Here is a 27,304-nt window from a genome sequence, read left to right as displayed (position 1 = left end):
ACCTGGAATATTCATGATTTACCAAATAAAAAAAAAAGTAAAAAATTTCTTGTACATGGCATTTATTTGATTACAGACCTTCAGACCTGAAAACCAATTGGCAAAATAACACGTGCCTTTTGCATGTTTTAACAAGTCAATGTTGGTTCTGTCATTTAACCACTAGAGGGCACCATTGCCACACTTACGAAGCATATGAGACCGTCCCCTCAAATCACCCTACTTGTGCTCCTAAGTAAAATAATCACATTATTTCATACATTGGCTAATATGACCAGTAACTAAAGTGATTGATCAGTGGTGTTCATTTCACTAAAGGCTCTAAAAAACCTCATGCACATATCCAATATTTGAATGAACTTAATCTATAGGAGGATAAAACCTCTTTTAACAAGCCTTGCATATGCTCCTTGTCTCCTTTATAATGTACGAAATAATATTCTTTTTAGTCGTTATTATTTTGACTACAACATCCTAATGGCATTACGCTCACACTGTAAAGGAGATGTGCACATGCATGCACGCACACACACACACACATGCACGCACGCACCCACGCACACACGCATGCACGCACGCACGCATGCACGCACGCATGCACGCACGCATGCACACACACACAGCCCAGCCTTAAACCCCAAGAGACAGCTGAAAGAAGGAACAAATACAAGGTGTCTCTTTTTGTCAGAATCAGATAAAACCTCACAGACCTTTAACTGAGCCATTCAACACTCTGAGCAGGAGATAAGAGAGGCAGAAGAGAGCGATATAAAAAACATACAAAAGGGAAAAGTTATGGGAGCCAGCAGCCGCTGTGTACCTCACAATGGCTCTCGCTAAAGTTTGTGTCTCTTCTGATCTTCTCCCAGCTGGACGCCTGCTTTTCAGGCCCTGTCTCCTCTGATCTAACTTCAGACACTGGAGGGCCTTTTGCCAGCCTGCAAACTGTCAAAGTACCCCAGGAATCAAACACTGTCGCATGCTGTCATGATCAAAGAACCACAGGTAAACCAGACGAAGACACAGCCACATACAATTGCCATCTAAAAGAGGGGGGAAAGTTTTCATTTCAGAGGCTCTTATTTTGCGACTGCAGGCGGATACCTTTCCACTGTACCGAGTGCATCGATTAGAATAAAGGAAAAGAGAGACGACCAGGCATTTGAAGATACAACAGAGGCCCGGAGTGAGTGTCTCTCAAGGAAAGTTTTGGACAAAGGGTGCAGACTTAGGTGTGATTTCAGCGTGTGTTGCTCAAAGGATTTGAAGAGAAATGGAGGAAGTATTAAAAGACTAATGGAATGTACAAAGACAGGATGATGGTGTGGCAAGTAAATATACAGATCACACTGAGCAACCATCTCGTTTTCCATTATGTGCGGCCATAATGAATGCCCAGTGCAGCCGGTGGTGTCCGTTCTTTCATCGGCTCTGCATCAGATCAGACACTCCACCGGTAAGACCTGACCTGTCCTGGGGAGATCAAACACCTCATTTCATTTCATGGCCTTTGCTCCATTCTCCCTGCCTCTGTCTCTCCACCCCTTGTCTCTCCCATTGGCCTTGGCTTTGCTGTCTTTTTCTCTGTTTCTGCCAGAGTGCCCTGGGTCATAATCTCCACCCATAAATCTAATGTCGAGTGTCAGCTCCTGCTGAGTTCACTCACACACTGGCATTCCGCACATTCCGTCTATCGGACAATAACAAGATCAGGGAGAGAAATCCCTACGTCATGAGTAAATCACGGACATTTGTCAAATGCATTACATGTTCTTGGATACACTGGAGGTTATTGAGGCTGATTTAAGCCCTGTAGACATCATGGAAAATAATTCTTCAATATTTACATGAATCTCATCTGGATTAGGTAAACAGTCTAAATTGATATAGAGTTGAAACAATTAGTTAACTGATTGGTTGATGGGCAGAAAATTTAACAGCAATGATTTTTAATAATCAATCAGTCGTTAACATAATTTTTTAAGAAACTACAAAAAAAATGTGAATATTTGCTGGTTTTCTCTGTCTTCTATCACAGTAAATTGCAAAGGTGTGGATTTGAGTCGCATGATGTGGACTCAAGTTAGACTCACAAATCTGATAACTTGAAACTTGACTTGACAAAATCAAACAACTTTAATATCAATGACGTGTGACTTCACTTGGACCTTAGCATTTTGACTTGAAAACACTTGATAACTTCAAGTGCGTCACACATCAATTAACTTTCCAAATCAACACACGTTAACTCTATTCATTCCAAACAAGTCGAAACTGAATTCCCCAGATGGTCCACGTTCACAACATTCAATCAAGTTGCAGGGGAGCACCATGCAGAACTAACCATTCTTACCAATTACAAAATTGGGAAATCATACCAAATTTACGTACAAAAAACCCCCAACAAAACTCGAACTGCACTATGGAAAGAATGCGGGTTGAAAATTACAGGGACGGATAACTTCCATCTAGTTTTAACAAATGAACTGAATTACTCTGCCATTAAAATGTCATTACACTTGGTAAGGAGAGCATTATGACTTGTTAACGGACTTGAAACTCAAAGTTTAGGACTTGCAAAACAAGGTCTTGGTCCGACTGCTGGTAAATTGAATATTTTGGGACTTTTGGTCTGTTGCTTGAGTAAAAGGACAAATGTGAGTCTACTTGGGTTCTGAGAAGATATGCTAAATTTTTTACTCATTATTTGCAACATTTTAAATACCAAAAAATAACTGATTTATCAGGAATTAAAGTAATAGTTTGTTGTAGCTCTTAACGGACTCTGTTTATAGCTAAAAATATCAGTAAATTACAAGTGTCATAAAAAGTATGATTGGAACACACACATATATCTTAATACAATATACAACCTTGAACATGTGCTCAGCATTGCATTAACAATGTTAGGAAACAATCCATGAGAAACACTTTCACACATTTGGCTCATACTATTAATTTTATGGCATTTTGCAGCACTGTGTTATGTGTGAAAATCAGTTACAGCAATTTGGACAATGTGACATTGCTGCTCATGTTCTTTACTCGCATATCTTGTCTGCAAGCGTGTACAACACCTTCAACTCTCTGACTTAAAATGCATCTAATTTCGGACAGTCGGGGACCTTAGTGATGTTGGTGTGTAAATGGTCACATAGCATTTAAACTGCGTGTTTAAATGGCCTTGGTTATGTGAATAGGAGAGGCTGCTGCTTCAACCAGAAGAGTTCAATTCAGGCAGTTAAGGAATGTATGTGTGAAAGAGCCTGTTTTTCCTAACTTCCTGGAGTCTGTTAAGGGCTTTAACACTTTGGATCATGCTTTGGACCTACAGTACAGCATTTGCTCTTTTCAGTTGTTATCCTTGCACTACATGTCACAGAAACATTGCAAGCTATTCCTGGACAGCTGCATAAAATCAACCCTTATTATTTTAATTCTTCTTGTAGCTGGCAAAAGTATCTGATTTTGGTTTGTCGGTTGTCTGAAATTGCATGCGACAGATACAACAACTGGAATATAGATGCATTTCTTATCATGTACGATGTGGAACTATAAAAGCAGACAGTACATCTTCTGCTTCATGTCAGCTGTCACAGTGTTCCTGAACACAAGTATTTATAACAAACAATGAATAGAGATCATTTGAAAATGTAAGGTCAATAACCTCTGTCGACCTTTGACATGTTTAGAGAAAGTTTGTAAAGTTTTGAGAATGTTGGCAGTGGGTCGTTTTTTGTTTCAGACTGGTGGATGGATTGCAATGATATCTTTTGTACAGATATCCATGTTTCATATATGATAAATCCTAATGACCTTGATGATCATCTAACTCTTCCTCTAGCGCCACTATGAGGTTCACCTTTGTGTTTTTGATTAAATGTCTTGACAACTATTGGATGGATTGCCTTGAAATGTGGTATAGGCATTAATTTTCCCCATCAGGATATATTGTTTTAACTCTGTTGATCCTTTTACTTTTCCTCTTGCACTACCATCTAAACAAAATTTTTAATTGATCCATTTCTTTGGTTTCTAAGTTAAAACCATAGATGCATAAAATGGAGATGTAGGCACTGTGACATCACCCACCGGTTTGTGGACTACTGTTTAAATGCCTTGAGTTTGGCATTCTGGCTGTTGGCATGTTTTTTTTGTTTTTTTTTTTTTAGTCGGAAGTGACCATATTTAGACGAAAGTGTGGAGCAGTGGAAGGGGAAGGGATGATCTGACTAAGAACCCAAAATCATTGCTAATGTACTTTTCAACCAAAAAATAACCATTCTAAATGGGACCATAATTTACAAAATGAACATCATCCTGTGTTGAAGAAGGCCTGTAACTAGAGATGAGACCTTAAACTCATTAGGAAAATATTTACTGAGGTAATAAATCTAGTGAAAAAATGATTATTTTCTCACAGACTTCTTTACAATCTAACTTCTTTTTGCAACTAGTGCAGTCCCCCTGCTGGCCATTGGAAAGAATGAGGGTTTTACGGCACTTTCACTTGGCGTCACTTCTCAGACCAGTAGATAACCCCTTGCTAAATACCTGCGAACCTAATAACATTCTCGTCAGCCTCAGGCTCAGCTGTACTTTTTATTTAGTGCTAATCAGCAAATGTGAGCATGCTAACATGCTAAACTAAGATGCTGAACATGGCAAACATTATACCTGTTAGCATTGCCAGCGTGAGCATGTAAAAATGCTATTGTTAATGTTTAACTTAAAGCACTAGTAGCATAACTAGAGACCACTGTATCTTGTGGCAAATGCCAGTTACTTCACTTTTGGGCATTACAGGAACTATCCACTCTAATATTATATTTTCCAAGCTACTAAATACGTAAAAGACAGAAAGAAAGTTACTTACTAAAGCAATTCTGTGAGACACACAGGGAAAAGGACAAGTAGACAAAAGACTAAAAATGCGTTAGATACATTTTTTCATCTTTAACTACTTGGAAGCATAACACCATGGCTTGTTATCCTTTCACTTCCAACAATGTAATAGAACTAAGTATCTTAAAGGAGTTGTATGCGACATTCAGAAAATATCAATGATTTGTCTCCAGAGATTGTCTCCACACGGCTCTCAACAAGGAGCTGGCTGAGCGGGTGGCTAGCAGCTTACAGCACTAAGCTAACAGTGCTAACGATGCCACAATGACATCTCTGTTATCAGTGGCAACTGTAATATGAGAGCAGTGATGCGATTAGCTAGCCTGTGGGACACACAAAAGCCGTCTACCACAACAAAAAAGTGAGAAGCTCAGATTCCAACACACACAGAGGCAGCACGACATCATTCATTGTGATGCCTGGGACATTATTACTCCACTATATCTTTACATAGTAAAGGATTTCCTGCTGTAGTAATGTTCTTGATGTCATGTGTCAAATGTTTAAGATTACTGCCCAGGTGAATCCATATTGCAATTATTAATTTATTTACAAATCTTGTGATTATTTGAAAATAATTAATAGCATGGTTATTTATTAGCTATAGATCTTTCTGATCAGGTACGTATCCAAACTACACACACTACTGTGTATTTTCACATGCGCTCACATACATAATGTGAAGATGTATACACACAGCCTTGGCCTTGTCTATGAGCAGAGGTGTCTCCTCTGTGGCCCCTCAGACATGGTTTGGTTTTTGGCTTGATTAACCACTTAGTTCAGTCTCTCAGACACAAGATTGCAGGGAAAAAGCAAGTAATGAAGTGCTTTTGAATTTGCATTCCTGAGAGCTTTTACAGACGCCTTGATTTCAGTCTGCCTTTGCTGTTTGTTCTTCGTCAAGAGATGTCTGCTATTTTAACGGTAACGCGTAACAAGTGTCCATCCAACCTCCTCCATATTGCTCCCTCATCAACCTAACTGCCATGAATAAACACAATCAACATGCATCTGAAGGGGAATTTGGAGGCTTTTTCTCTCAAACCTTCCCTGATGGGTTGTTCATCATTGTCATTATGCAGATTACGGTGTGACCGTGAATGCAATATCGGAGCCCTTTTCCTCTGGAATGAAATGCCGCCGTTCCATAAAGCTGACCGAAAACACTTGTCTGTTTTGTTCTTACGAGTCGAGCAGCGCTGATCAGTTATGGACAAACTGTCTCAAGAATATGAAATTAACAGCCTTCAGTCTACACTTGAAAGTCAAGCCTTTATTTTCAGAATCGACCTTGACAACAATATCAGAGCGTGCATGCTGCATTATCAGCTGAAGTATCTGCTGTAATTTACCAGGTAAGTACCGCAGTTTAGTTGAGAATTTCCAGAAAAACCTCAGAACAACATCAGACCTAAAGTAAGCTTTTTGTTTATATAACTTTTCTTCTAGTTTTTTTCTTACTCTATTTGATTCATTTATGAGCAACCGCGATTATGTAACACAATGACTTGCCAGAATCTGTGATTATTTCTGTCTTGAATGTTGTGCAGTTTACGTAAAAGCTTCCTTTTGCACCCTGCTCCAGGGTGCTAGAAAAGAGGAAACAAAATTTGGTTTAAATCTGGGGTCCTTTCACTAGTCATGCTTCCAAGAATGATAAAACATGAACAGGGGGTAGAACAACAAGCAAGTTCATTTTAAGTTGGACTGTCGTAGATAAGCAGACATACAGTCTACCAAGGAGACCGGCCTTCCATAGCCTCCAAACCACAGGTAATTAAAAATTATTCTTATTATTATTTTTTTTTACCTTTTTGCCAAGTGCACTGAGATATAGATAATATTGTCCCACAATTTGAGGTGTGACTTAATGTGATTTCATATGTCCTTTATATGAGATGCCTTTGCTGACGTTTATTTATGGCAATTCATCATCACTATCTCCACTTCTCCACCAACATCCTCTTTGACAGGAAGTGGCAGGTTGGAATGCCATTGAATATAAAGAACACATTCTTGGCTCTTAAATACATATATTTCTAGATCATAGCTACCATATTTAGGGATTTATATAATTTATGTGCACGAGGACCAGCAAATTAATAATTGCATCATGTTTTAAAAATTCAAACCATATAATTTCAAGACTAACAACTGGTGTATAAACAAAGGAGATGTTTTAAAAGAACATGCATGCGCATCCTTAAATAGTTCCAGATTAAAGTTCATTATAAACCCATATTAGGTTATACAAATTTTTCTATGAGATTTGTTTATTGTGTGTTATTGCATGATGATTTTAATAGCCCGTCCCATTGTTAAAGCATGCTTAAATAACAAAATGAAGATTATTCTATTCCAACACAACGTTCTTCAAATAGTTTCAGAAATCAATGCTATGTCATTACCACTGCTACATACTAAGTTTCTGTATAAGCAAAGTATAACTGTAAGTGGCAAGTTTGATCTTTTGTCCTTATGAATATCTCTCTCTCTCGCTATATATATATATATACAGTATATATATACAGTATATATACAGTATATATATATATTTATATTTATATAAACTGAGAAAGTTCAGAAAGGAGCATTTGGAATACAAGTGATGAGGGGGATTCATTTTGTATAAATATTATTTTATAGGAAAATCCTGCATCATACTATGATGAAATGTTAAGTCCTGGATTCAACATTTTACTTACACAAACAAAAGTATGAGCATCAAAATACATTTAAAGTAATGCACAATGTGTATAATATCAATGAATTATAATTATTGATGCACTCATGCGTACATCACTTTTTATGCTTTAGCTGGGCTTAAAAAAAGTATTTTATTATTATTATTATTATGTTGCACTCTCTGACTTTTTGTATTTACAACCTGTACATTTTTTGTTTTCCTTGACACATGCCCATTTTTGCACTATTGTATATTTCATATTTTATATTTTGTATATATTGATATTTTTATATATATTTTTATTTTCTGTACACACGGCTGCTGTGACAAGTGAATTTCCCACAAGTGGGATAAATAAACGTGTCTAAATCTAAGTCTATTTTACTATATATGCTGTTGGATAGGTTCTAAATGTCTCTTCTATATAACATCTTAGCTTTAATTATTATAATATACCATGATTTATTTTAATATACCAAATTTTATTTTTATTATTAATTTGTTAATACGTAAAGTAACTAAAGTTATCAAATAACTGTAGTGGAGTAAAATGTACAATATTTTCCTTGTATTTGTTATGTAGCGTAAGCATAAAGTACAGATAATTATTATTAAGTAATTCAAGGACAGTATTCAAGTAAACATACTTAGTTACTTTCCAAAAAAAACACTCAATAGAAATGTTCTCCTCTCTATACTAATATTCTTTCATGAAATTGACCTAAAAGTCTCCCAGCATCCTTTCTTTCCTGATGTCACTTAGACATCTCGTCCATGTGTGAGGGTGCTGAGTGCAGCTTTGAGTGATCAGAATGACACAGCGGGAAAATCTTTACAGTTCCTCATAGGGTACTTCCTCTTTTTTTTAGTCACCTGATATTATTTACAATAGGTTAAGGAAAAAACCCTGTGAACTTCTCTAATCTTGCATCACGGGAATGTTGTTTTCAGAGCTGTGCGTGGGGCGAGGGCTGTGTGGACGGAGTGCGCTATACGGTAAAGTCAGTGGACGTGTGTAAAGGCCTCATGGGACGATGAGTCACAACGAAGATGACTAAGTGGTGTCTTTTCAAAGAGGATGTTGAACTAAACATCTGTCACAAGTAATCTTAGAAAGTATTGTGTCTGATTAATTTTGGGAAAAAGGACTTTAAAGGTTTGTTAAAGCTTCAAACACAGATTTCAGTGCTTTGTGGGTCCTTTTTTTTAATCAAAGATCTGAAAGAATTTGTGTCTGTGGTGTGTAGCTGTGTAGTGTGCAATAGAAGAGAGGTGTGCAGTGCCACACGGCTGGTTTATGTTCTGAGGATAGGGTGCACACTCGGAGTAGTGTGCAGCATAATGGAAGTGTGCAGTGTCACTTTGACATGAAAATGTATGCACATGGTACTCAGAGAGTTTCGCAATAGTAGAGGTGACTCATGGCTCATCATAAAGAAACAGACAATTCATGACACACACGTGCCTTCTCAAACGTTTGAGAAGTGTTTTTATAAGGTGCGTTTGTTTCCCTCTTTCCCTAAAGAGGGAAATACAAGCATGAACCATGTCTTTTTTTTTATGATGTAGAATGGATGCATACAACACCATCTTGTGGTCAATATGGAAATGACAATCAGCGCAGTTATTTATTTATGCCCTCTATATGGCTGTTTTTGCTTTCCCTTAAAAGCAATTATCTGGGCTTTTGACTAACCACAATAACAACAACAAAAAAACCCACAACATTAAATAAATAAATATTTATTATTATGATCACCATTATCTCTGTTGCTGTTAATAGTAATAATAATATAAATGAATAAATGAACAAATAAATGGTAAAATATGATTATTATTGTTGTTATTTCTGTTGTTGTTATGACTGATAATGGTAGTAGTAATAATATTGTAGTTACAACAACAATAATAATAATAATAATAATATGTTAATAATGTTGTATCACTATTTTAAGATAAGGTTTAGTTAGCTTTGGACCAGAGTAATGGGGTGCATTATTTGTTTATTTTAATTATGCTCTCTATATGGTTGTTCAGCCTTCCCTTAAAGGCAATCTGGGCTTTTGATGAAATACTACTAATAATGACAACAACAACAATAATAATAATAATGTTGTGTCATTATTTTAAGGCAGGGTTTAGGAAGCATTTGAACAGAGTGATGGATAGATGAGTGAAAGGAGAAGAAGAGGTGGGCTGGAGGGAGTAATGTGCTGGAAGAACGTAAACATTGTCTGCTCCGAGGGCTGACTTCAAAGTGAGACTGTGGTAACCTCCTCTCAGCGGTGGTGCACACCCTTGACCGATGAAAAGCGAAAGTGAATGTTCATCCACGGTCTGCAGCCTCTTCCTGAAACCACTCTTTGAAGTCACAAAATGGATCTGATTGACTTATGAGATAGACACCGTATACATAGAAGTGAAATCTATTTGACAATGCACGTGTCGGCCGTGTTTCTTCCACAGTTTAAGCATAATTACATTGTATATAAGCACATTAAAGCTCTGCTGTGCTCTGCCTTCCAAAGTCTGTACGGACCGGTTTCCCACAATGCAACAGAACTGAAAGACCATGACACATCAGTAATTGATATGCAGATGGTCATTTTGTCAGTGAAGTATTTGCATAGGGTTTCCACTGCCCATGCTCAGTTCTGGGGGGCCCCAGGCAAAGACGCCCATCGAGGCCCTGTTCTAACGGTATCCAGCTGTTATACGGTAGCTCGAAGGAACCCTACTTAGGGTTTCTTTGTGGCAACTGCACTGCACTGTAAAGGTCCTTCATGGGCAGTTAAAGGGGGTTTATAGTTGTCAAAATGAGCCAATATGAGTGTTCATAGGGGGCCCCTTTTCCCAATTTCTGTGGAGGCCCCAAACATTTACCCCTGAATGCTTTTTATCAGACATGTCTATTTGTCTTATTTTCAGCGAGTCACAGTTTGCACATCTGATCAAAATTCTGTTCTGTCCTTTAAAACCATCTAATATGTGAGATTAGGTGGTATAAAATCATTACCAGGTAATTTGAGTTATGAGTTTTAATTTTGTTAAATCTCAAAATGGATTAGTTTACTGCAATTACTTAAGTGGCAACAGTTGACAAGTAAGATTGAGAAGTGTCTGAAGAGGCACTACAGTTAATGTATTATGTGTAATCCTTTCCAGTATACAGCGATGATAGAATGATAGAAGATAAATGTCCCTGCGCCTCTCCAGTGCAGCTCATTACACTTCAGTGAAACAATGACATACTAAGATATAAAATAACTTTTTCCACGCACATTTTGCATGGCTTCTCCAACAAGTTAGGTCCTATCAAAGCATTTTTTAAGTGAACAGCTAAACCACACGGGCTTAAAACACAGCCCTTAAACGATGACCTCAGCTCTTCACAAACGCTAAATACACAGTAATAATGACCGTGTGTGAGGGGTGTATGTTAAAAAGACTTTGCCGGTGTGATCAGTGATAGAGGCTGGATCTCCTGCGTGTCTGAGCTCCTCATCATTATCTTGGCTCGCTGACTCATGTCTTGAGCAAAGGGAACAAAACTCTCGCAGGGGCCTTGTTCCCGACGCAATGGGACACCAGGAGGGACAATAAGAGAGAATTAGCGGTGAAAAAAGCAAATAAATAGGTGCTTCAATACATGACAGCCCAGCGACAAAGCCCACAGTGGATGAGAGGGAAGTGAGAGAGATAGAGAGAAAGAGGGAAGAGAGAGAGGCCTTGATGAAAATAAATAGTGGAGCTCAAAGGGAGGCAAGGGTTGAGCGGATTGGAGGTGATGATGAGTGGAGAGCTGTACAAAGTAGAACATCTATGGGAAAGGTTTTAATGAGGCGGACGTTGGGGTGTGTGTGTGTGTGTGTGTGTGTGTGTGTGTGTGGGTGGGGGGGTTTCTCATCTGTGACACAGACACTCAGAAAATCCTCAGCAATGATACTCCAAACTTCCTGTCTCCTCGTGGGTGGGTGAGGATTTGTGTAAGTGTACAACATGGACCGAGAGTCAAGCAGACATAAAATAGATACATTGCAGGGATACAAAGTCTGTGCTCACCACAACCCAGTGGCCAGATATGTTTTGTCACTGTATGTTTCTGTAAAGTATGGAACATTTGTACGTTATTATAATAGCAGCTGTGATTGGTGTTTGATTAGATTTATGCACAAAAAACACTTGGATATGGTTAGGAAAAGATCGTGTTTGGCTTTAATTTTTTTTTTTGTTTGCACAGTTGGCTGGAAACGCAGCGATGTCTCAGTGACACACAGTTTGACGTGGCACTATACTCACTGTAAAAACACAATATGTGTAAAAAACATTCATGGCAAACAACCTACTTAGTTATTTGTTGGTCTCTACCTGTTGTGTACAGTGGTCTGCAGCTTGGCACGCATCTCGCCTATGTGCCACACCACCTCCTCCACCTCCCTGTTACAAAGTTCGCTGATATATTACTGGCCTGCAGTGACAGAGCAGCTGCTAGCTAGCTCTTGCTGAAGCTAGTAGTTCTGCATTAGTACAAGCCTCTGGATAGCTAACTAAAACAGACAGCCACCTGATCATTCAAAGTATTTCTCTACATTGCAGTTGTCATCGACTCAAGTTTTTCATTCAGTGATGAACAATCTAAAATCACTGAAGCAAACTGAAAACATCGATACATATTGTCACCTTTAAGGCGTGCCTGCTCACCTCCTTCCTCATTCAAACAGTGCTTGCCACCTAGCACCAGGTAGACAAAAGCAAGCAGCCGAGAAAAATACAATGAGACAATAATATCATCTCATATTGACAGGCCCTCAAATTGAATCAAATCAAAATCGTATCGTGGCAGACTTTGTGATGTCAGCAAATATCAGTCGAGGAGGTTGGCCAGCTCTTAGCATTGCCACAGTGAGACATGGGTGACCTGGAGACAACATTGAGGGCCGGCCCTGTTCATTCCTATGAAAGATGCTCAGTGGTGCATGAAGCCAAAATGGTTCAACTGCCTCATATAAAATTACACAGATGATCGACAGTGCCTCTGCACTGTGCGAACCGTAAAGCAAGTGCACTGAAGACATGGTTGAGCCTGCTACCTCTGGTTTAGCACTCAGCTAACTTGAATGGAGATAATTCAATCATACCACTCTTCTTGACTTCACGTAATGGATTGAATGACGATAGTGAAATAATTTGTTTCCTGGGGGCTTGTGAGGCTCCAAAAAATGCTTACACTGATTTACAGATGTCCATTTTGCCATGTAAGTGTATTGGAAAGTCTTTTTGGTTTGCATGGCATCACCTGACTAGCCCCAGAGTTGTAGTTCCACTTTTAGACACTACTACCATTGACTTCGATAATAATAGTGATAATTTTCATTTATGGAGAGCAGTGTATGAGGTAGTTAGCACACAGACCTGTAACTCCATTTCATTGAACAAGAAATCTTAATGTGTATTTTAATTGATTAAGCTATCAAATGTGATTCACTCCTGAGGTGATTAATAACTGACGTATTGTATCCAATAAAATGATAGATAGACAAAAAGAGGCCAAATTATTTACAATCTGTTGCTTTTTACTATAATATTTTATCCATCTATACAATTATCTTAAGGATGTAAAATAAACAAGGCAGGGGGTGACCTCTAGCTCACTGGGTAGAGTGTGCGCCCCATATGCCTCAGGCTTCTGCAGCGGCCTGGATTTGAGTCTGGCTTGTGGCCCTTTGCTACATGTCATTCCCCCTTCTCTGTCCCACCTTTCCTGTCTCTCTCAAACTGTCCTATAAATAAAAGGAAAATGCCCCCAAAAAATAATCTTTGAAAAAATCAATAAATAAACAGATGACAGTGACTGGGAAGCGGACCTGCAACCTTATGTAAAAAAGTGTGAGCAGCGCAGCCCAGTTCCCAATTGTCTTCCAGCAGCTCCAAGGCTTTGTGTATCTGCTTTGTCTTCAGAGCAGCAGGAGGCCTTTCGTTCTGCTATCAGTTCTCAGTTGGATTAAAAGCAAGTCAAAAAAGCCCAAATAAGGGGAACGCTTGTTTAACAATCAGGGAATCAAAAGGTGGTGGTATCATGACTTCAGGACATCACAGCCACACTGTTTAAAGCGTTACACGGCCATTCAACATACAATCAACAATAAGCCCCATTAGCTGAGCTAATGAAGGTGGAGGAGAGGGCACCTGAGACTCTAAGGGCCAGCAGGTTTCTGGTCAGGATTTACACTAAACCACATGAAAGCCACTAGAGTTCATTACAACCCACAAAGTGACTTTCTGAAATAAACCCTAAAATGCTGACTTCATGACTTTGGAGCACGGCATTATATTAAATGAGACTACCTACACATCTTGCCACAGTATGCCTGCAACTAACAAATATTTTATCTATTGACTAATCTGCCAGTTACTTTCATTAGTAATCACTAATCATTTAGTCTGTAAAAAGTTGTAAAAAAATGTTGAGCACAATTTTCCAGAACCCAAAGTGACATCTTCAATTTACTTCTTTCGTCCAAAACCCAAAGACTCCTCATTTATTATCACAAATGACAAAATGAAAAGCAACTTCTTACATAAAGAACCAACCAGCAATTTTTGACATTCTTGCTTAAAAAAATGACTGAAACGACTTGATTATCAAAATACTCAGTGATTATTTTTCTTTTAATAGACTAATCGTTGCAGCTTTTGACCCACGAAGCATTTTCATTCACCAAATGGTAGTTGGAAGGCAGCTGCCTCTGCTAATGCTGCCAAAAGTGGATTAACATTCCTCACTTATAACACTTTCACACACAATCTGTGTGTGTGTGAGATGAGATAATGAACACAGGTTCAGTTTGAATCTGCATTTAATCATTAATACCACACTGCTGTCACCACAAACTCAAGTACAGTAAAAAAGGAGAAGCTGCAATATTTCACACTGGATGATAAATGATGACGACTAAGTGGTTAAAGCTATAGTTGTTCTAATAACCTGAGTTCACGGTCAATACCAAAGCTCACACTGATCTTAAACCCAGATTGGGGAAAATTTTTACAGGGTATTAATCAAGCAATAGGCAGTGTCAATGACGTGGTCTTATTTCCATCAAAGATCCATATGCCAAGATGCCTTATGTCTCTGGAAAATGAGAAATCTTGAATCTTGAATTAGGGATACTGGCATTAAAAGTACAGCTAAAAAATAATATACTCAGCAACAGTCACATTTCAGCCCATACTATCAGACCGGCCTCAGAAATTACATTTATGTATAACTAATGAGCAACAGCAAATATGTTTGGGGTAGGGCTGGGCAATATAAAGAATATAAAAATCCCAGTATTTTTTAAATCAAAAACCTGAATATCGATATTGCAACAATATTCTAGGGTTGACTACTGGAGCCATAACAAAATATTTACACAACGAGATTTTTGACAAATGGTCCTTAGTAATGTGGATATAATAACTAAGTAACTAATGACAGAAAAGTCTATTAAGTTCAGAAAATTACATCTTTTTACTAACGCAGCCGGGATGAAGCCAGAAAAGGTAATGTAATTTCACTCCATTGTTATAATAATGATGCACTGGCCAGCTCTAGTTTGAGGCAAATATAATGGTGAGCAAATTACACTTTCTAACATAATGAAGAAAAGTTGCTAATTTATGTATCTGGCAAGTCACAAAAATGTTGATAATGAACATTATCAGCAAAATGTTCATGGTCAACATATTTAATTTGTTTTCTGCCAAAATACAAAATCTTGTAATACACTATCCACTTATATCTTTTTATTTTTATATTTAATTACCATTTAACCGAAATCACATCCTTTCTCTAACCTTAACCACAGTCAGACGTGAACCCAGATTTTGGTGTCACAGTCCTGCACTTTGTCTGTCCGCCATTCACCCTTACCCCAAATATGATCCCGGCAGGTACACAAGCCATCTTTGACCCTGAGACATTTGACCTAAATACACACTTTATATGTTAGCATGGAGTAACTGGGTGACAAAAGCCTAGTTGAGTGGCATTCCCTTATCTATAAAACACTCTTCGTGTGTTAAGCCAGCTAATTGTTATTTAAGAAAGATGCCTTGCTCATGGACTAACAGAGACGCTCACAAACCGCAGACAAAGACTTGGGCTAAACCCATACAGACGAACCACTTGTTCCAAATGACTGTTCCTGAAGGAATGCAGCTAGGTGGACAAAACCCTTTCTCCAGTTTTACAAAAACCTGTTCTCTCATGCCCACGTCATCTACACATTTTTTTACACAGTGCCTAGAACTGCCTGGCAAATTCTGCAGCAAAGATATTCTGCAATGTTGGCGACAGAATAAAGGCAATTAAACACTGTTTGCACCATGCTTGGACAGCCAGGCAGCCGTATGCCTCGCCAATTAACCTAACCACATAAGGAGAGAGGAGAGAATCTAGACTTGGAGATTATAATCACACACACTCTCTTTGTGTTCAATCAGTTCTGCATTGTAGCAAATGTATGAGTCTCCTATTTTGCATGTATTCTCCATTAGTACTCCCGTGGCAGTGACAGCTAATTTGCACTCAAATATTGTAATTTAGATATGAAGTGCTTACTTACTCTCACACTTTCGCCCTCAGCTCCCCTTGGGACCATCGGCTATTGACGACTTCTCCACATCTTAACCACTTCTGGGCAAGTTTCTCCAGTGCCTTCCAGCTGTGGGACATCACCTTTATTTCAGCCTTCAACAAAGAAATTAAGTGGTATGTTTTAATTTGTATCATGGCACCACTGACTCTCAATGCTACACCTTTTCATACATCTTTTGTCAGCTACAGAAAGAACTGAAAGTCTGAGTATCTCGAGTTCATTAAAAGCATCACGCATAGCACTTGCCTGTGAATATAAATCTGTGCTATTTTCCATTTTTAGTTATCCTAATCTCCATTTTTTTTTATCATGACTGTATTGAGTGACAAAAATAAAGGAAAAAGAACATTAATGTAACAAAAACTGGCACCACTGGTTTGATAAATATATTTAATAACAAAGAAAATAAATTAAGCTGAATGGTTGATATTATTAATAATTAGTATAAAAGGATGGTTGACAGCAAATCTTTCCGCAATAAAATTTGGTTTGATTATATATCAAATGATTCTAGTTAATGCACAACCTCTGAGATGCTTTAATGCTTTGATCTGAGGCATACTGCTTGTTACTTCAGCTCACGGACAATAAATTTTGTCCACCCATTCACTCCATGATGAAAATACTAAAATTTTATAAAATAAAACCCAATGAGGGCTCATTTAGTTATGTCACAAATAACAGACTCGGAATGTCAGAAATAATGTTTTCAAATCTGATAGCCAACAGTAAGGCTCCCAGGCAGAAAGTTAAAGCAGCATTACATCCACGCGGGTGTATGCCTCTTACAGTTTACATCCATGTCTGTGAAAACATGGAGGCTTCATGTACATCTTCAACCCCACAACACAGAAGATCTGTACAATCAGCACAGTTTCAAGGCAGACACACATGACTGTCACCAAATTTGGTATCTGAACAAATGTCACCCCCTCTGTTCCTTAGATCTGACACTGAGTAATGGCCAGAGAAGAGTTTTTGCAAAACATTATGATGTTAGAGTGAAATTGACCTTTGACCTCTTGCATTTGAAAAGTCATAACTTCAACACATTACTCTATTGGAAATTTATGTGAAAATTTTACATGATTAGAACAGGAATTCCAAAGTAGTAAAGTCACAGTGACAGTGACCTTTGACCCTTGATCACCAAATTCTTATCCAAATAAATAATTTGAAGAAATTCATTCAAGGTGTTCTTGAGTTATCGGGTTCACAAGAATGACATTGATGCAAGGTCACAAGGACCTTGCCCTTTGACATATGACCACCAAAATCAAATCAGTTCATCCTTAAGTTTAAGTAGGTGTTTGTGCCAAATTTGAAAAAAATCCAGGAAGGTTTTCTTGAGATATCGCATTCCCCAAAATGAGATAAAAAAGGTCATAGTGACCTTGACTTTTAGCCTATAACAACCAAAATCTCATCAGTTCATCCTTAAGTTTAATTAGATGTATGTGCCAAATTTGAAAAAAATGACTATTGCGAGAATGAATCATTCAGATGCAAAGTTGATACTGTATTTCTTTGGAAATCCATTAGTGTTACATACATTAGCTGAATGAGAGTAAAGGATTCTGCTATACATGGGTAACAAGAAAAACAGGAAACAGTGTGGACATAACTGACATCCGAGCCTGTGACTAACGTGCTAATGTGGTTGAAAATTAGGGTTTCTGTAATGCTTTTACAAGAAACTAGTCCAACTTTCATAATAAGCAACCCATCAAACTATGGCAACCATTAAAATAAGCTCTAATGTACAACTGTCTAAAGTAACTGGTGGAGCTCAATTTTTTTTCTAACCAACATAAACAAGTGCAAACCAGTAAATGCATAAGTACACACATGCAACCACTTCCAGCAGTGCATACAAGTAGCCACAGAAATAAAAGAATAAGTCTTGATTTAATAAGGACATTATAAACCAATTTTATTAAATAATTGGTTAAATTTAAGACTAAATGTGATGTCCCTTGTTTTTGTTGCTTAGATTCAGTTTAAGGTTGTCAGAGATGTTCCAGTCGTGCACCAGCCCAGGCGAGCAGTGGGTGATTAGTCAGAGAGATGGCGGACAGGTTTTTTATGATTCTGGACCACACCCACATAGCTGGCCTCAGTTCTACCCTCCTCACCCCAGTGGAACTGTTCATCATTCCCGCTCCGAGCGTCCCCATGGTGGAGCCTACACCAGAGCACGCATCCCTGTTTGGTACCAATCCCAAGACACATGGAAGGTAGGTAGCCATACTACAATGTTATGGTAACACTGTATAAATAAGAATCAAAGCATTAATCGTAATTCTGTTAGATATCAACAACCCTGAGGTAGCAGACTGGTAGGGCTGTGAACATGTAAAAGAACCATAATCACCTACTTAACAATGGTTTGGGTGTGGGGGGCATTTTCAATCAACATCTCTGCAACCCAACATCCTAAGGGGTGTGCTCAGGAGAACTTGCCCTGGCAGAATTGTTTGCAACTTAACAGCTACACTGACCATTTTAGGACATTTTGAGTTTTAAGTTTTGATGACTAAGTGCCATTTTTAAAATCCATGAAGGGCTGCACAGGACAAGTAGAAACACTATGACTTTTTTATGACATGTCATATTATGACTTTTTTTTTAAACATTTATTCCATTTCCACATTTTGATATATTTAACATTAGTTAATTGAGAGGCAGTCCAGTCTTTGATGTTGATTCTACCTACTCACAGTAGTCGAGGTTGCGTTTTCCCGCATTAAATATTATAGTTACTCCCTAGACATGTAATGTTTACCCTATTCAGTGTCTTGGTTTAGCATGTTAGCATGCTAACATTTGCTAATTACTAGGGGTCAATAGATTATCAGCCTGGCCAGTTATTGGGGTTGTTATTTGGCAGACCAAAGTTACCATCCACAGAGCTCATTCTCTAATTTGACAAAGTTTAAATGCACATTTTAGATACTAACTAATTAAATACACAGTACAAAAAATTAATAATACATATACAATAATGATCCACTTCCACTGTTATAAGTATCTTGCACACACATAACTGATTTCCACATAGCAGCCATGTGTCTCCTGTGGTTTTATTCCTACCAGTCTCATCACAATACATTGCATTCTTATGGTGTCCAACTGTGATCGCAGTGCAAACAACTACCACATCTAGTTTGAAAGATCCACCATCAATCTAGGTGAAGTGTGTGAATAAGAGTTTCTCTTGTTCACACACCTCACCTAATAGCCTGTATATCACCAAAGATATATAATTACTGAACCACCAGGTTAAAAAAAAAAAGTTGTCACATGTATAATTACGGAGCTCCAATAAATGCATCAGCTGTCATCATTTTGAAACCAAACCAGGTTGTAAACCCAGTGGGCCTCCTCCAGTGAGCCTCCTCTTGCCTGCTGGCTGTATGTAAACAACACTGAGGACACACTGTTGTCTACTAATCACAGCCGTCTGGAGGCCTTTGAATGAAAAGGTTAATGAAACAGGGATGATATGATGACAATCACTGTTGCAGAAAGTCTAACTATATACTGATATTAGTGTAGTGAAATGCTGCTTTCAGGGGCGATACAGTATGTTTATAACCTTCTGCCACTGATACATGCCTGACTGGGTCTATATTGCTGCTGTTCACACATGTCAGGAACTCTCTGAATGAACGCTGTGTTTTAGGGGGCATTTCTTTGGAATTCAGTCTCTCGGGATTGTAGCACTATTGTCCAGGCAACTCAAAACCCTGCACAATGTGCTGACAGATCACTGAGCCATAACTGGCTACTGCAATTACTGTATACCACCCAATGCATGCATTCTCTGTGTATTCATGTGCTCTTGCATGCGTGCATTTCTTTCAGATTGCACAAAGATTGCAAGTCTCATTTGGGATTTAAAAAATATATATATTTTCCTGCTTTGCTTTGATGCAAAAGTGAGACTGAATTTTGGATGTTTGGGATACTGTTGTGAAAGGAGCCAAATGACTCCCAGATCGGCTGTAGCTGTCTCTCAGCTTTTGGGAGGGAATTCCTGGAAGGGAGATATGAATCAGACTATCAGAGGAGGAGGAACAGAAAACATCCCTACATTAGATGGATGACTGATAGACTTCAAAGCATTGTTGCAGTATGTTTTCCCTCTTCTGTAGGAGGCCCTTTCATGTGCTAAAGTTGCTCTAGTGTTTGATGTGTGTGTTTGTGTGCATGAGGAAATGCATGTGGGTGTTTGTGAGTTGATATCGGCCTCAAGGTACAGGCTGCCCCCCTCAGCATTTGAGGAAGAGGGGTTAGGTAAATGCAGGGGAAGACGAAGGGAGAAAAGATTCATCCTCCATATCAAAAGAACAGAACTGCCTCTGTGATGCCATTAAGGAAAAACAAATCTTAGTGGACATTAAAAGGTCTAGTGTGTCGGTTTTACTGGCTGATATCGGCAAGGCTGCAGACATGGCTGATTCTGTGTAAGAGGCAAGCTCTACTGAGACGCAAACACTCTTAGTTCCAGGGGATTATAAACCAATAAAAACATCATTATAAAGATCATGTACAATTTCTGCCAATGGAGGCCCCTAAATCCTACTAGGGCTGTACCCCACTCAGAATTATGTCAGTTGAACCAGATTCAGTGATGCCCAACGTGTCCCACCTCCTGCAAATTGTTAAGCACGGCCCAAAAACTGTTATATGCCATATACATATTGTATAGAGATTGTATAATATTTCTCCTGATTAATGAGAGGTAGGACTTGGGATGGATTGACAGCAACGAAGCCCCTACATTATTCATGGAATTACATGAAAGACAAACAAAACAAATAGAAATTGGAGTGAACTAAATCCAGTTCTAGCCCAGGAGAATTTTGAGAGATTACAGTTCAGCCCAAACCTGGCAGGTCAGATTGGGCCCAATCTGGTCCAGATAGACCATCAAAGCTCTACAGAGATTGCAGAGCCAAATTTCTTTCCAGTACACCCCTGGCATAAGCAGTATGAGCTCTCTGTTGTTGAATGAGGCACAAAAGTTAAAATCCGTAATTTTGGTGTGTTTTCTCCTGTATCCCTTTCATGACGTTGCATGGAAACATGTCTATATGGCGATCAATCTCACAGTGTTTTAAATATATAGAAGTCAGCTTTTTCATGGAAATTCACAGCAGTTTTACATTCTATTTATAAAAAAACGTTTGGCATACAGTAGAGTCTAGTGTTTTAAATTGCACAAACAGCGTGATGTCAGACCAGCAACATGGTCCAAAATCAAATCTGGTGTGTTCTGAAACTGCTGTCACATACAGCAGTAACACTACAACTCAAGGCTTGTCTGTCTGATATCTGTGGCAGAGCCTGTGAGTCATGGTGGAAACAGACACACAGCTTTAGTGTTTTGTCGGGTGGTGAATGCAATGCAACAAATTTCCACAAATTCAGCTGGCCAGCTTGTACACACTGTGGCAATCAAAGACAAAACCACAGCGGTTTGTTTTGCACTGTCACTTTATCTGTGCAAATACACTCTGCTCAGTCGCACAACAACACATCAAGAGAGGAGAAGGAATAAGAAGAATGCGAGGGAGTACAGAAAAAGAGCCGGGTGTCAGGGCAGCAGGGACACCAGCAGGCCAAAGCATGGGAGAAAAGCAGTGATTGGTTTGGACCACCCATTTGGACTGGCTGAGCGCCTGGGCTGGCTGGACTGCTGTTTGCCCGCTGGACTGAGTGCACGCATGAATGAGTGGAGGGTTAGAGACAGACAGAAGTCCCGTGTGATGATTCAGATAGATGGAACAACGTGCTGGAAACATTAAATATGTCAATGGAAAACACACATGCTATCACCAGCAATCGCACGCAATTATGATTCATTCCATATACGCTATATCATTTCAGCAAGTTTCAGGTCATCGTCATGGTTTGTTCACGAAACATAAAAATCTGTAGGCATGTTAACCATTTTTCAACTCAGTGACCCTGAAATGCAGGACGGTCACAGCTGAGAGTCCCTTACATTACATTTAATTAATTAAACCATCTCCTGTGAATTCTGCTTAATCTTGATTTTTTCCCCCATGAAAGCAACTTTTTCTTTTTTTTTTTTTTCCAAATTTGACCAATTTAACCCTTTAAAACCTGGATAGACATCACTTTTCTTGTGCTGCATTCAGATGTCTTTCACAAGTATTTAAACCTTTGAACCCTGAGTAGATTTAAACAATTGTTTTTTCAAAAGCTAAGGAAAAATGTCTAGAGAACTATATTCATGACTATCATAATTACATACTTCAAATTATTTAGAGAATTCTTAGAATTTTTTTAGCATTTTATTTTAGGTCATTTCATGTTTTGTTTACTTTTTTCTTTTAAATTTTCTATTAAAACAACTGTTTGTGTTTTGGTTGTTTTTTTTTTTTACTAAGTTTCAGGTAATTTTTTGGTGCCTTTTACTAATTTCTTGGTCATTTCTTCTTCAGTTGCTCAATGGCTTCTTCCCATGTTTTTACAAGAAACCAAGTCAATTTGACTAGGTTTGAAAGGGTTAAGGGTAAAGCAGCAGCAAAAATATACCTGCTTACGACCATGCAGGGCAATTCCCTGATGTTCAGCAAAAAAAGTGTGGGTAGCCTGTTTTATATTGCAATCAAAATTGTGGTGGAACATGAAAAAAAATATCAATTGACAAACAATTTTCTACTATAAGACAAACCCGGTGAATGGCTGAAACATGTGGACAACAGAAGATACAAATTGCATTAACATAGGCTGTTGCATGTGCTGAAAGAATCAAAGTGCACTAGATTAAATATGCAAGATTAATAGTAATGTTGGTGTAGTATAAATAACAAAATGAGAACAGTGCTTATTTATACTCAGTGGAACAAGATGCCTTTGATTAGAAATCAAGTGCTTCCTAACCAAACAGTAGTCTCCACTCTTAAAGAACTGTCATGCTGCTGTGTGATCACCCCTGCAGCACCAGCCTGACTGTTGTGACTGCAGACGGCCAATCGAAAATAATCATGCATCAACCATCATATTCAGTTGTTTGGAAGTATTTCCAATTTCAGAGGGAGCAAATTCTATACAAAGACTGCATGAGACATGTATCTGCACCTTAAAGCAACACAACTAACGTGAACTACCTGATAGACACCACAACCTGCAGTCAATGAATGTATGAAGGCCAAAACAAACATCTTCGATATACCCATACTTAATCCCCGTGCTTATCCAGCATCAACTCAACAGCGAAGCTTCGGCCTGTGCTGGTAGTGTGACTGCTGAAATACATAAAAAATACAGCAATAAGTACAAGTACTCATAAGAATTGCACTGAATTCAGGCAAAGAGGAAACCTTATTTGAAATCTTTTTTTAATGTAAAGATTTGTTAATAAGCAAGAATGTAACACTTCATGGAAGTGAAAGCAGTGCTTGGTAATTTTTAATGTGAAAGTGCAAAAAAAGGGAAAAATCAGTAATAATACTGAATAATCGTGATAAGTCATTGCAATTTCAATTTTTATCAAAATAACTGTGATGATCTTTTGTCCATAATCGTGTAATCCTAGTCTCTACTCACAATTTCCAGTTCACGATCTGACCATGTCCCTCACATCCATCAGCACAGCAGCTATCGTGAGACAGTCACACAGCTGGCACAGAGTAAGAACTTACATCGATTTATATTTGCTAATTCGATCTGTCTAGAAAATGCTAATTAGTAAATAGCAGCCAATAGTTTTGGGACATTGGTTTTACAGGCCTGTACTAAACCTGTTTTTGACCCTCTCTGCATGCTCAAGTTGCAGTCTAGTTTACACAGCATATTGTAAATTAAATTAGCTAATCAAATGAGGCCTCAGACTTAATTTGTGTTTTCTATGTTCACCTGAGAAAATTATCCCTAAAGGGACATTGGTCTCACTTGTTTTATTTTATTTTTTCAGTTCACCGATATAAAAGCAGAGCTACTGTATATCTTATGTAGTTAGGAAGAAGATTTTTTAAATTCTTGGTATGGAATTGACTTTGAACATGCGTAAATGTTTTGTTTTTAAAAACATGCTCTTACAGCTCCAAACCATCCAACATTTGTGTTTTTATGAGCATGAATGATGTAATTCAGGTAAAAAAGCACATATTATTAGTGTGAAAAATCAGACGTAAGAGAAATGCCCTCAAAATATTCTAGGGCCCTCAAAAAATTGAAACCTACATTTTTATGACAAAAAACAGTAATTAGTCAAAATTCCATATATGGATAAACTTAACATGAATGGTTTCTATGTCATTATCCAGTCTAACTATGCAGCCTGGACTAATACATCCTTGCAGATCTTATTTTAGATCAACGGCAATGAATACATTATTCCTTTTTTCAACAAAATAACATTTAGAAACCATTACAACCTTCTTTTGATGATGCCTATGATAGAAATTTCATCTCTCCTTGCATAATTGGGTGATAAAACTTTTTTTCTCCAAAGGTCTATCCCCTGACCCCTTCTGATATGGTAGGGTTATCTAAGACACTAATCGGATTAGACAGAACGGCCCTCTACATGTTCCGCGTTTAGTTCTTTAGTGTCTCACATTAGACGTAACTTCATCCTAACAACACACACATACACACACCTCGCCACCCCTCCACCTCACCCTTGACCTCCTCCTACGCTGATTGTTCTTACAACGGCAGAGATCAGGCCATTAGACTGTCCTGATAATTGACATGCAGAACAAAAACACGGGCCACTTCTGGATAAAACATATCATAATCCCTCATGGTGGGGCGGCAGGGGGTTTCAGGGCCACCAAGATAGCTATTCACAGCATCCACAGACATGGAGGGACCTCCGGGAAAGACATTGTGAGGTGTTGGTATGAGACGTGGTATGACACCCCTGGGAAGAATGGTGATTAGTAACGAAGAGGATTGACTACACTCTAAGGCATACACATGAAATAATACACATGGCACTGACTAATGCTTTCTTGATAATAATAATAGTGAGCATGATAAAATATTGTAGTTGGAGCAAGCTTTTGCGAAGATACACAAATAAATCTCTCTCTTGATTCATGCAGTGATGTTTCTAGACCGAGACCCTCAGTAGACTTAGATTGCCTCAAGTCAAGCAGTTGTTTTAATCTGTGCCGTGTACTTCTTCTTACAGCTCACAGCAAGTAAACAGGATACAGCCTCTGGTTTTTTTTATAGTGTCTGCAAAAAATGTTGCTGCACATTTGCAATGCATCATTCTGTGTTTGCTTGTTTACTATGAATGCCTCTGCCACACTGAATATCCTGCTGAGCCCATTCAGACTTTAAAACTTTATATGGAAAACAAAACGAATCGTTGAATATTTGTAGTGAACAGCCAAATCTGACTTAAGTGGCATTATTCTGAGTCGGGAAAGCCCAGGGTGGTTCAGTTTTTAACAATGCATGAATTCTTGTGTTATGGTCAAAAACCTTGACTACAAAAATCTTATCAGTTCATTATTGAGTCAAAGTGGACATTTGTGCCAAATTTGAGGAAATTCCCTCAAGGCCTTCTAAGGATACTCTGTTCACGAGAATGACATGGTTGCAAGGTGACAATGACCTAGACCTTAGACCACCAAATTCTAATCAGTTCAACCTTGAGTCCAATGGGATGTTTGTGCCACGTTTGAACAAATTCCTTCAAAGCATTCTTAAAATATTGTGTACATGAAAATAAGATGAATGGACAGATAACACAAAAACAAATTGCCTCCGGCCAAGGCTGTCGCAGGTGCTGAGGCATAAAAATACATTTTTCTCTGGTCTGTAGCACATAAACATTATGTGAAAGGCAGTGTGGGCATGTATAATTGTCAAAAAATGAGGCGCTTCCTACACTGGCACTGGCCACACTTGGTTAATGTTAGAGGGAGATAATGGTGTTGGTTAGAATAGAAAAAGTCAGCAGACACAACTCTAGAGGCAAACCCTGATCTTTAATCTGACACCATAATTCAATAAGAAAACCCTTTTAGCACTATATAAAAATAATTCCCTAGAATAATTCCTCAAAGTTGCTCTTTGAAACAGGATTTTACAACCTTTAAAAAGTACCTTGGTGGCTGTCATTTTATCTTTTGTCACAAAGAAGACATTAAATATAGTCATGAGTCCATGTAATGTACTGAATATGTACATTTGCACATATTTGATGAGTAAACAATGACAATGCTTTCTGTTGTGTATTTTTGGCTGGAGCCCTCTGTGTTGGCACTGAGCCGACGTTGCGGTGCCACTAAAATGAATGATTAGGTTTGCATTTCCGCTGTTGTCTGTCTGAATGAGACTAAAGTCTACGTCTTTATCTACATCTGTCCCTTTTTGGTTTATAGAGATACAGCCAGTGTGAGCTAATGATCATTACCTGGATTAACCCCATCAGTTGATGGGAAATATTGCTCAAACTGTGCAGCCCTCTCCAAAGTAATGTGGCCCCTAATTGATTTGAAGAAGTTTGAAAATCTGGTTAAACTTTGCATTAGTGCTTCTAGAGTATATAACTACTTTTATATATAAACCTTTACTGTTTTTTATTTCTTGGCCTAAGCTTATTTGTTCTATTTTCTTAAAATTTATGGTGATGCTGAAAATTTAATACATGTAGCTGCACTTCAGCAAAGAATTTTCTGATGTGTCTGTCTGCCAACTCTTAACCAATTAGAAGCTATAGTATGTACTATGTACACAATCATATTCATTTGCATTCACACTTTAAACAAATATAAAAGCCTAAAATTATTAAAGATAATAATTAAACTAAAATTATTTTTTACATTGTTGGATGGGATCAGTGATTGGGTTTTGTGTAGATAAGATCAAGCACTAAAGCAATCAGTGACGTGGAAAAAGGGTATTGTTCTCAGTGTATTAGGAGACAATGACTGATAGTAATTATCTAAACAGCATGGGCCTCATCAAGCCTTCAACTCTTTACTCCAACCTCTATCGTATTCAAATCCCATATCAGATCTGAATCCATTCGAATCCCTTTTTGAATCTTAATTGATTTACTTTTCGA

General features: G+C 38.2%; 1 protein-coding gene across 4 annotated transcripts in view; it reads left to right on the top strand.

Moving 5' to 3' along the window:
- The first annotated feature begins 6,542 nt into the window (after positions 1-6,542).
- tfec (transcription factor EC) overlaps positions 6,543-27,304 on the top strand; it is a 57,420-nt gene continuing 36,658 nt past the window's right edge. For all 4 annotated transcript variants that reach the window (XM_042511618.2, XM_042511615.2, XM_042511614.2 and 1 more), the window contains exons 1-3: positions 6,543-6,681; positions 16,224-16,349; positions 18,230-18,473. In XM_042511618.2, coding sequence (XP_042367552.1) covers positions 18,252-18,473 — 222 coding nt within the window. In that variant the 5' untranslated portion in view covers positions 6,543-6,681; positions 16,224-16,349; positions 18,230-18,251. The remainder of the gene's footprint in view (positions 6,682-16,223; positions 16,350-18,229; positions 18,474-27,304) is intronic.

This window comes from Plectropomus leopardus, chromosome 22 (assembly GCF_026936395.1).
Source record: "Plectropomus leopardus strain MGB_pleo_1.0 chromosome 22, ASM2693639v1, whole genome shotgun sequence".
Classification (NCBI taxonomy): Eukaryota; Metazoa; Chordata; class Actinopteri; order Perciformes; family Serranidae; genus Plectropomus; species Plectropomus leopardus.
Note: the sequence above shows the minus strand (reverse complement) of the source record. Positions and strands in the feature narration are given on the sequence as shown.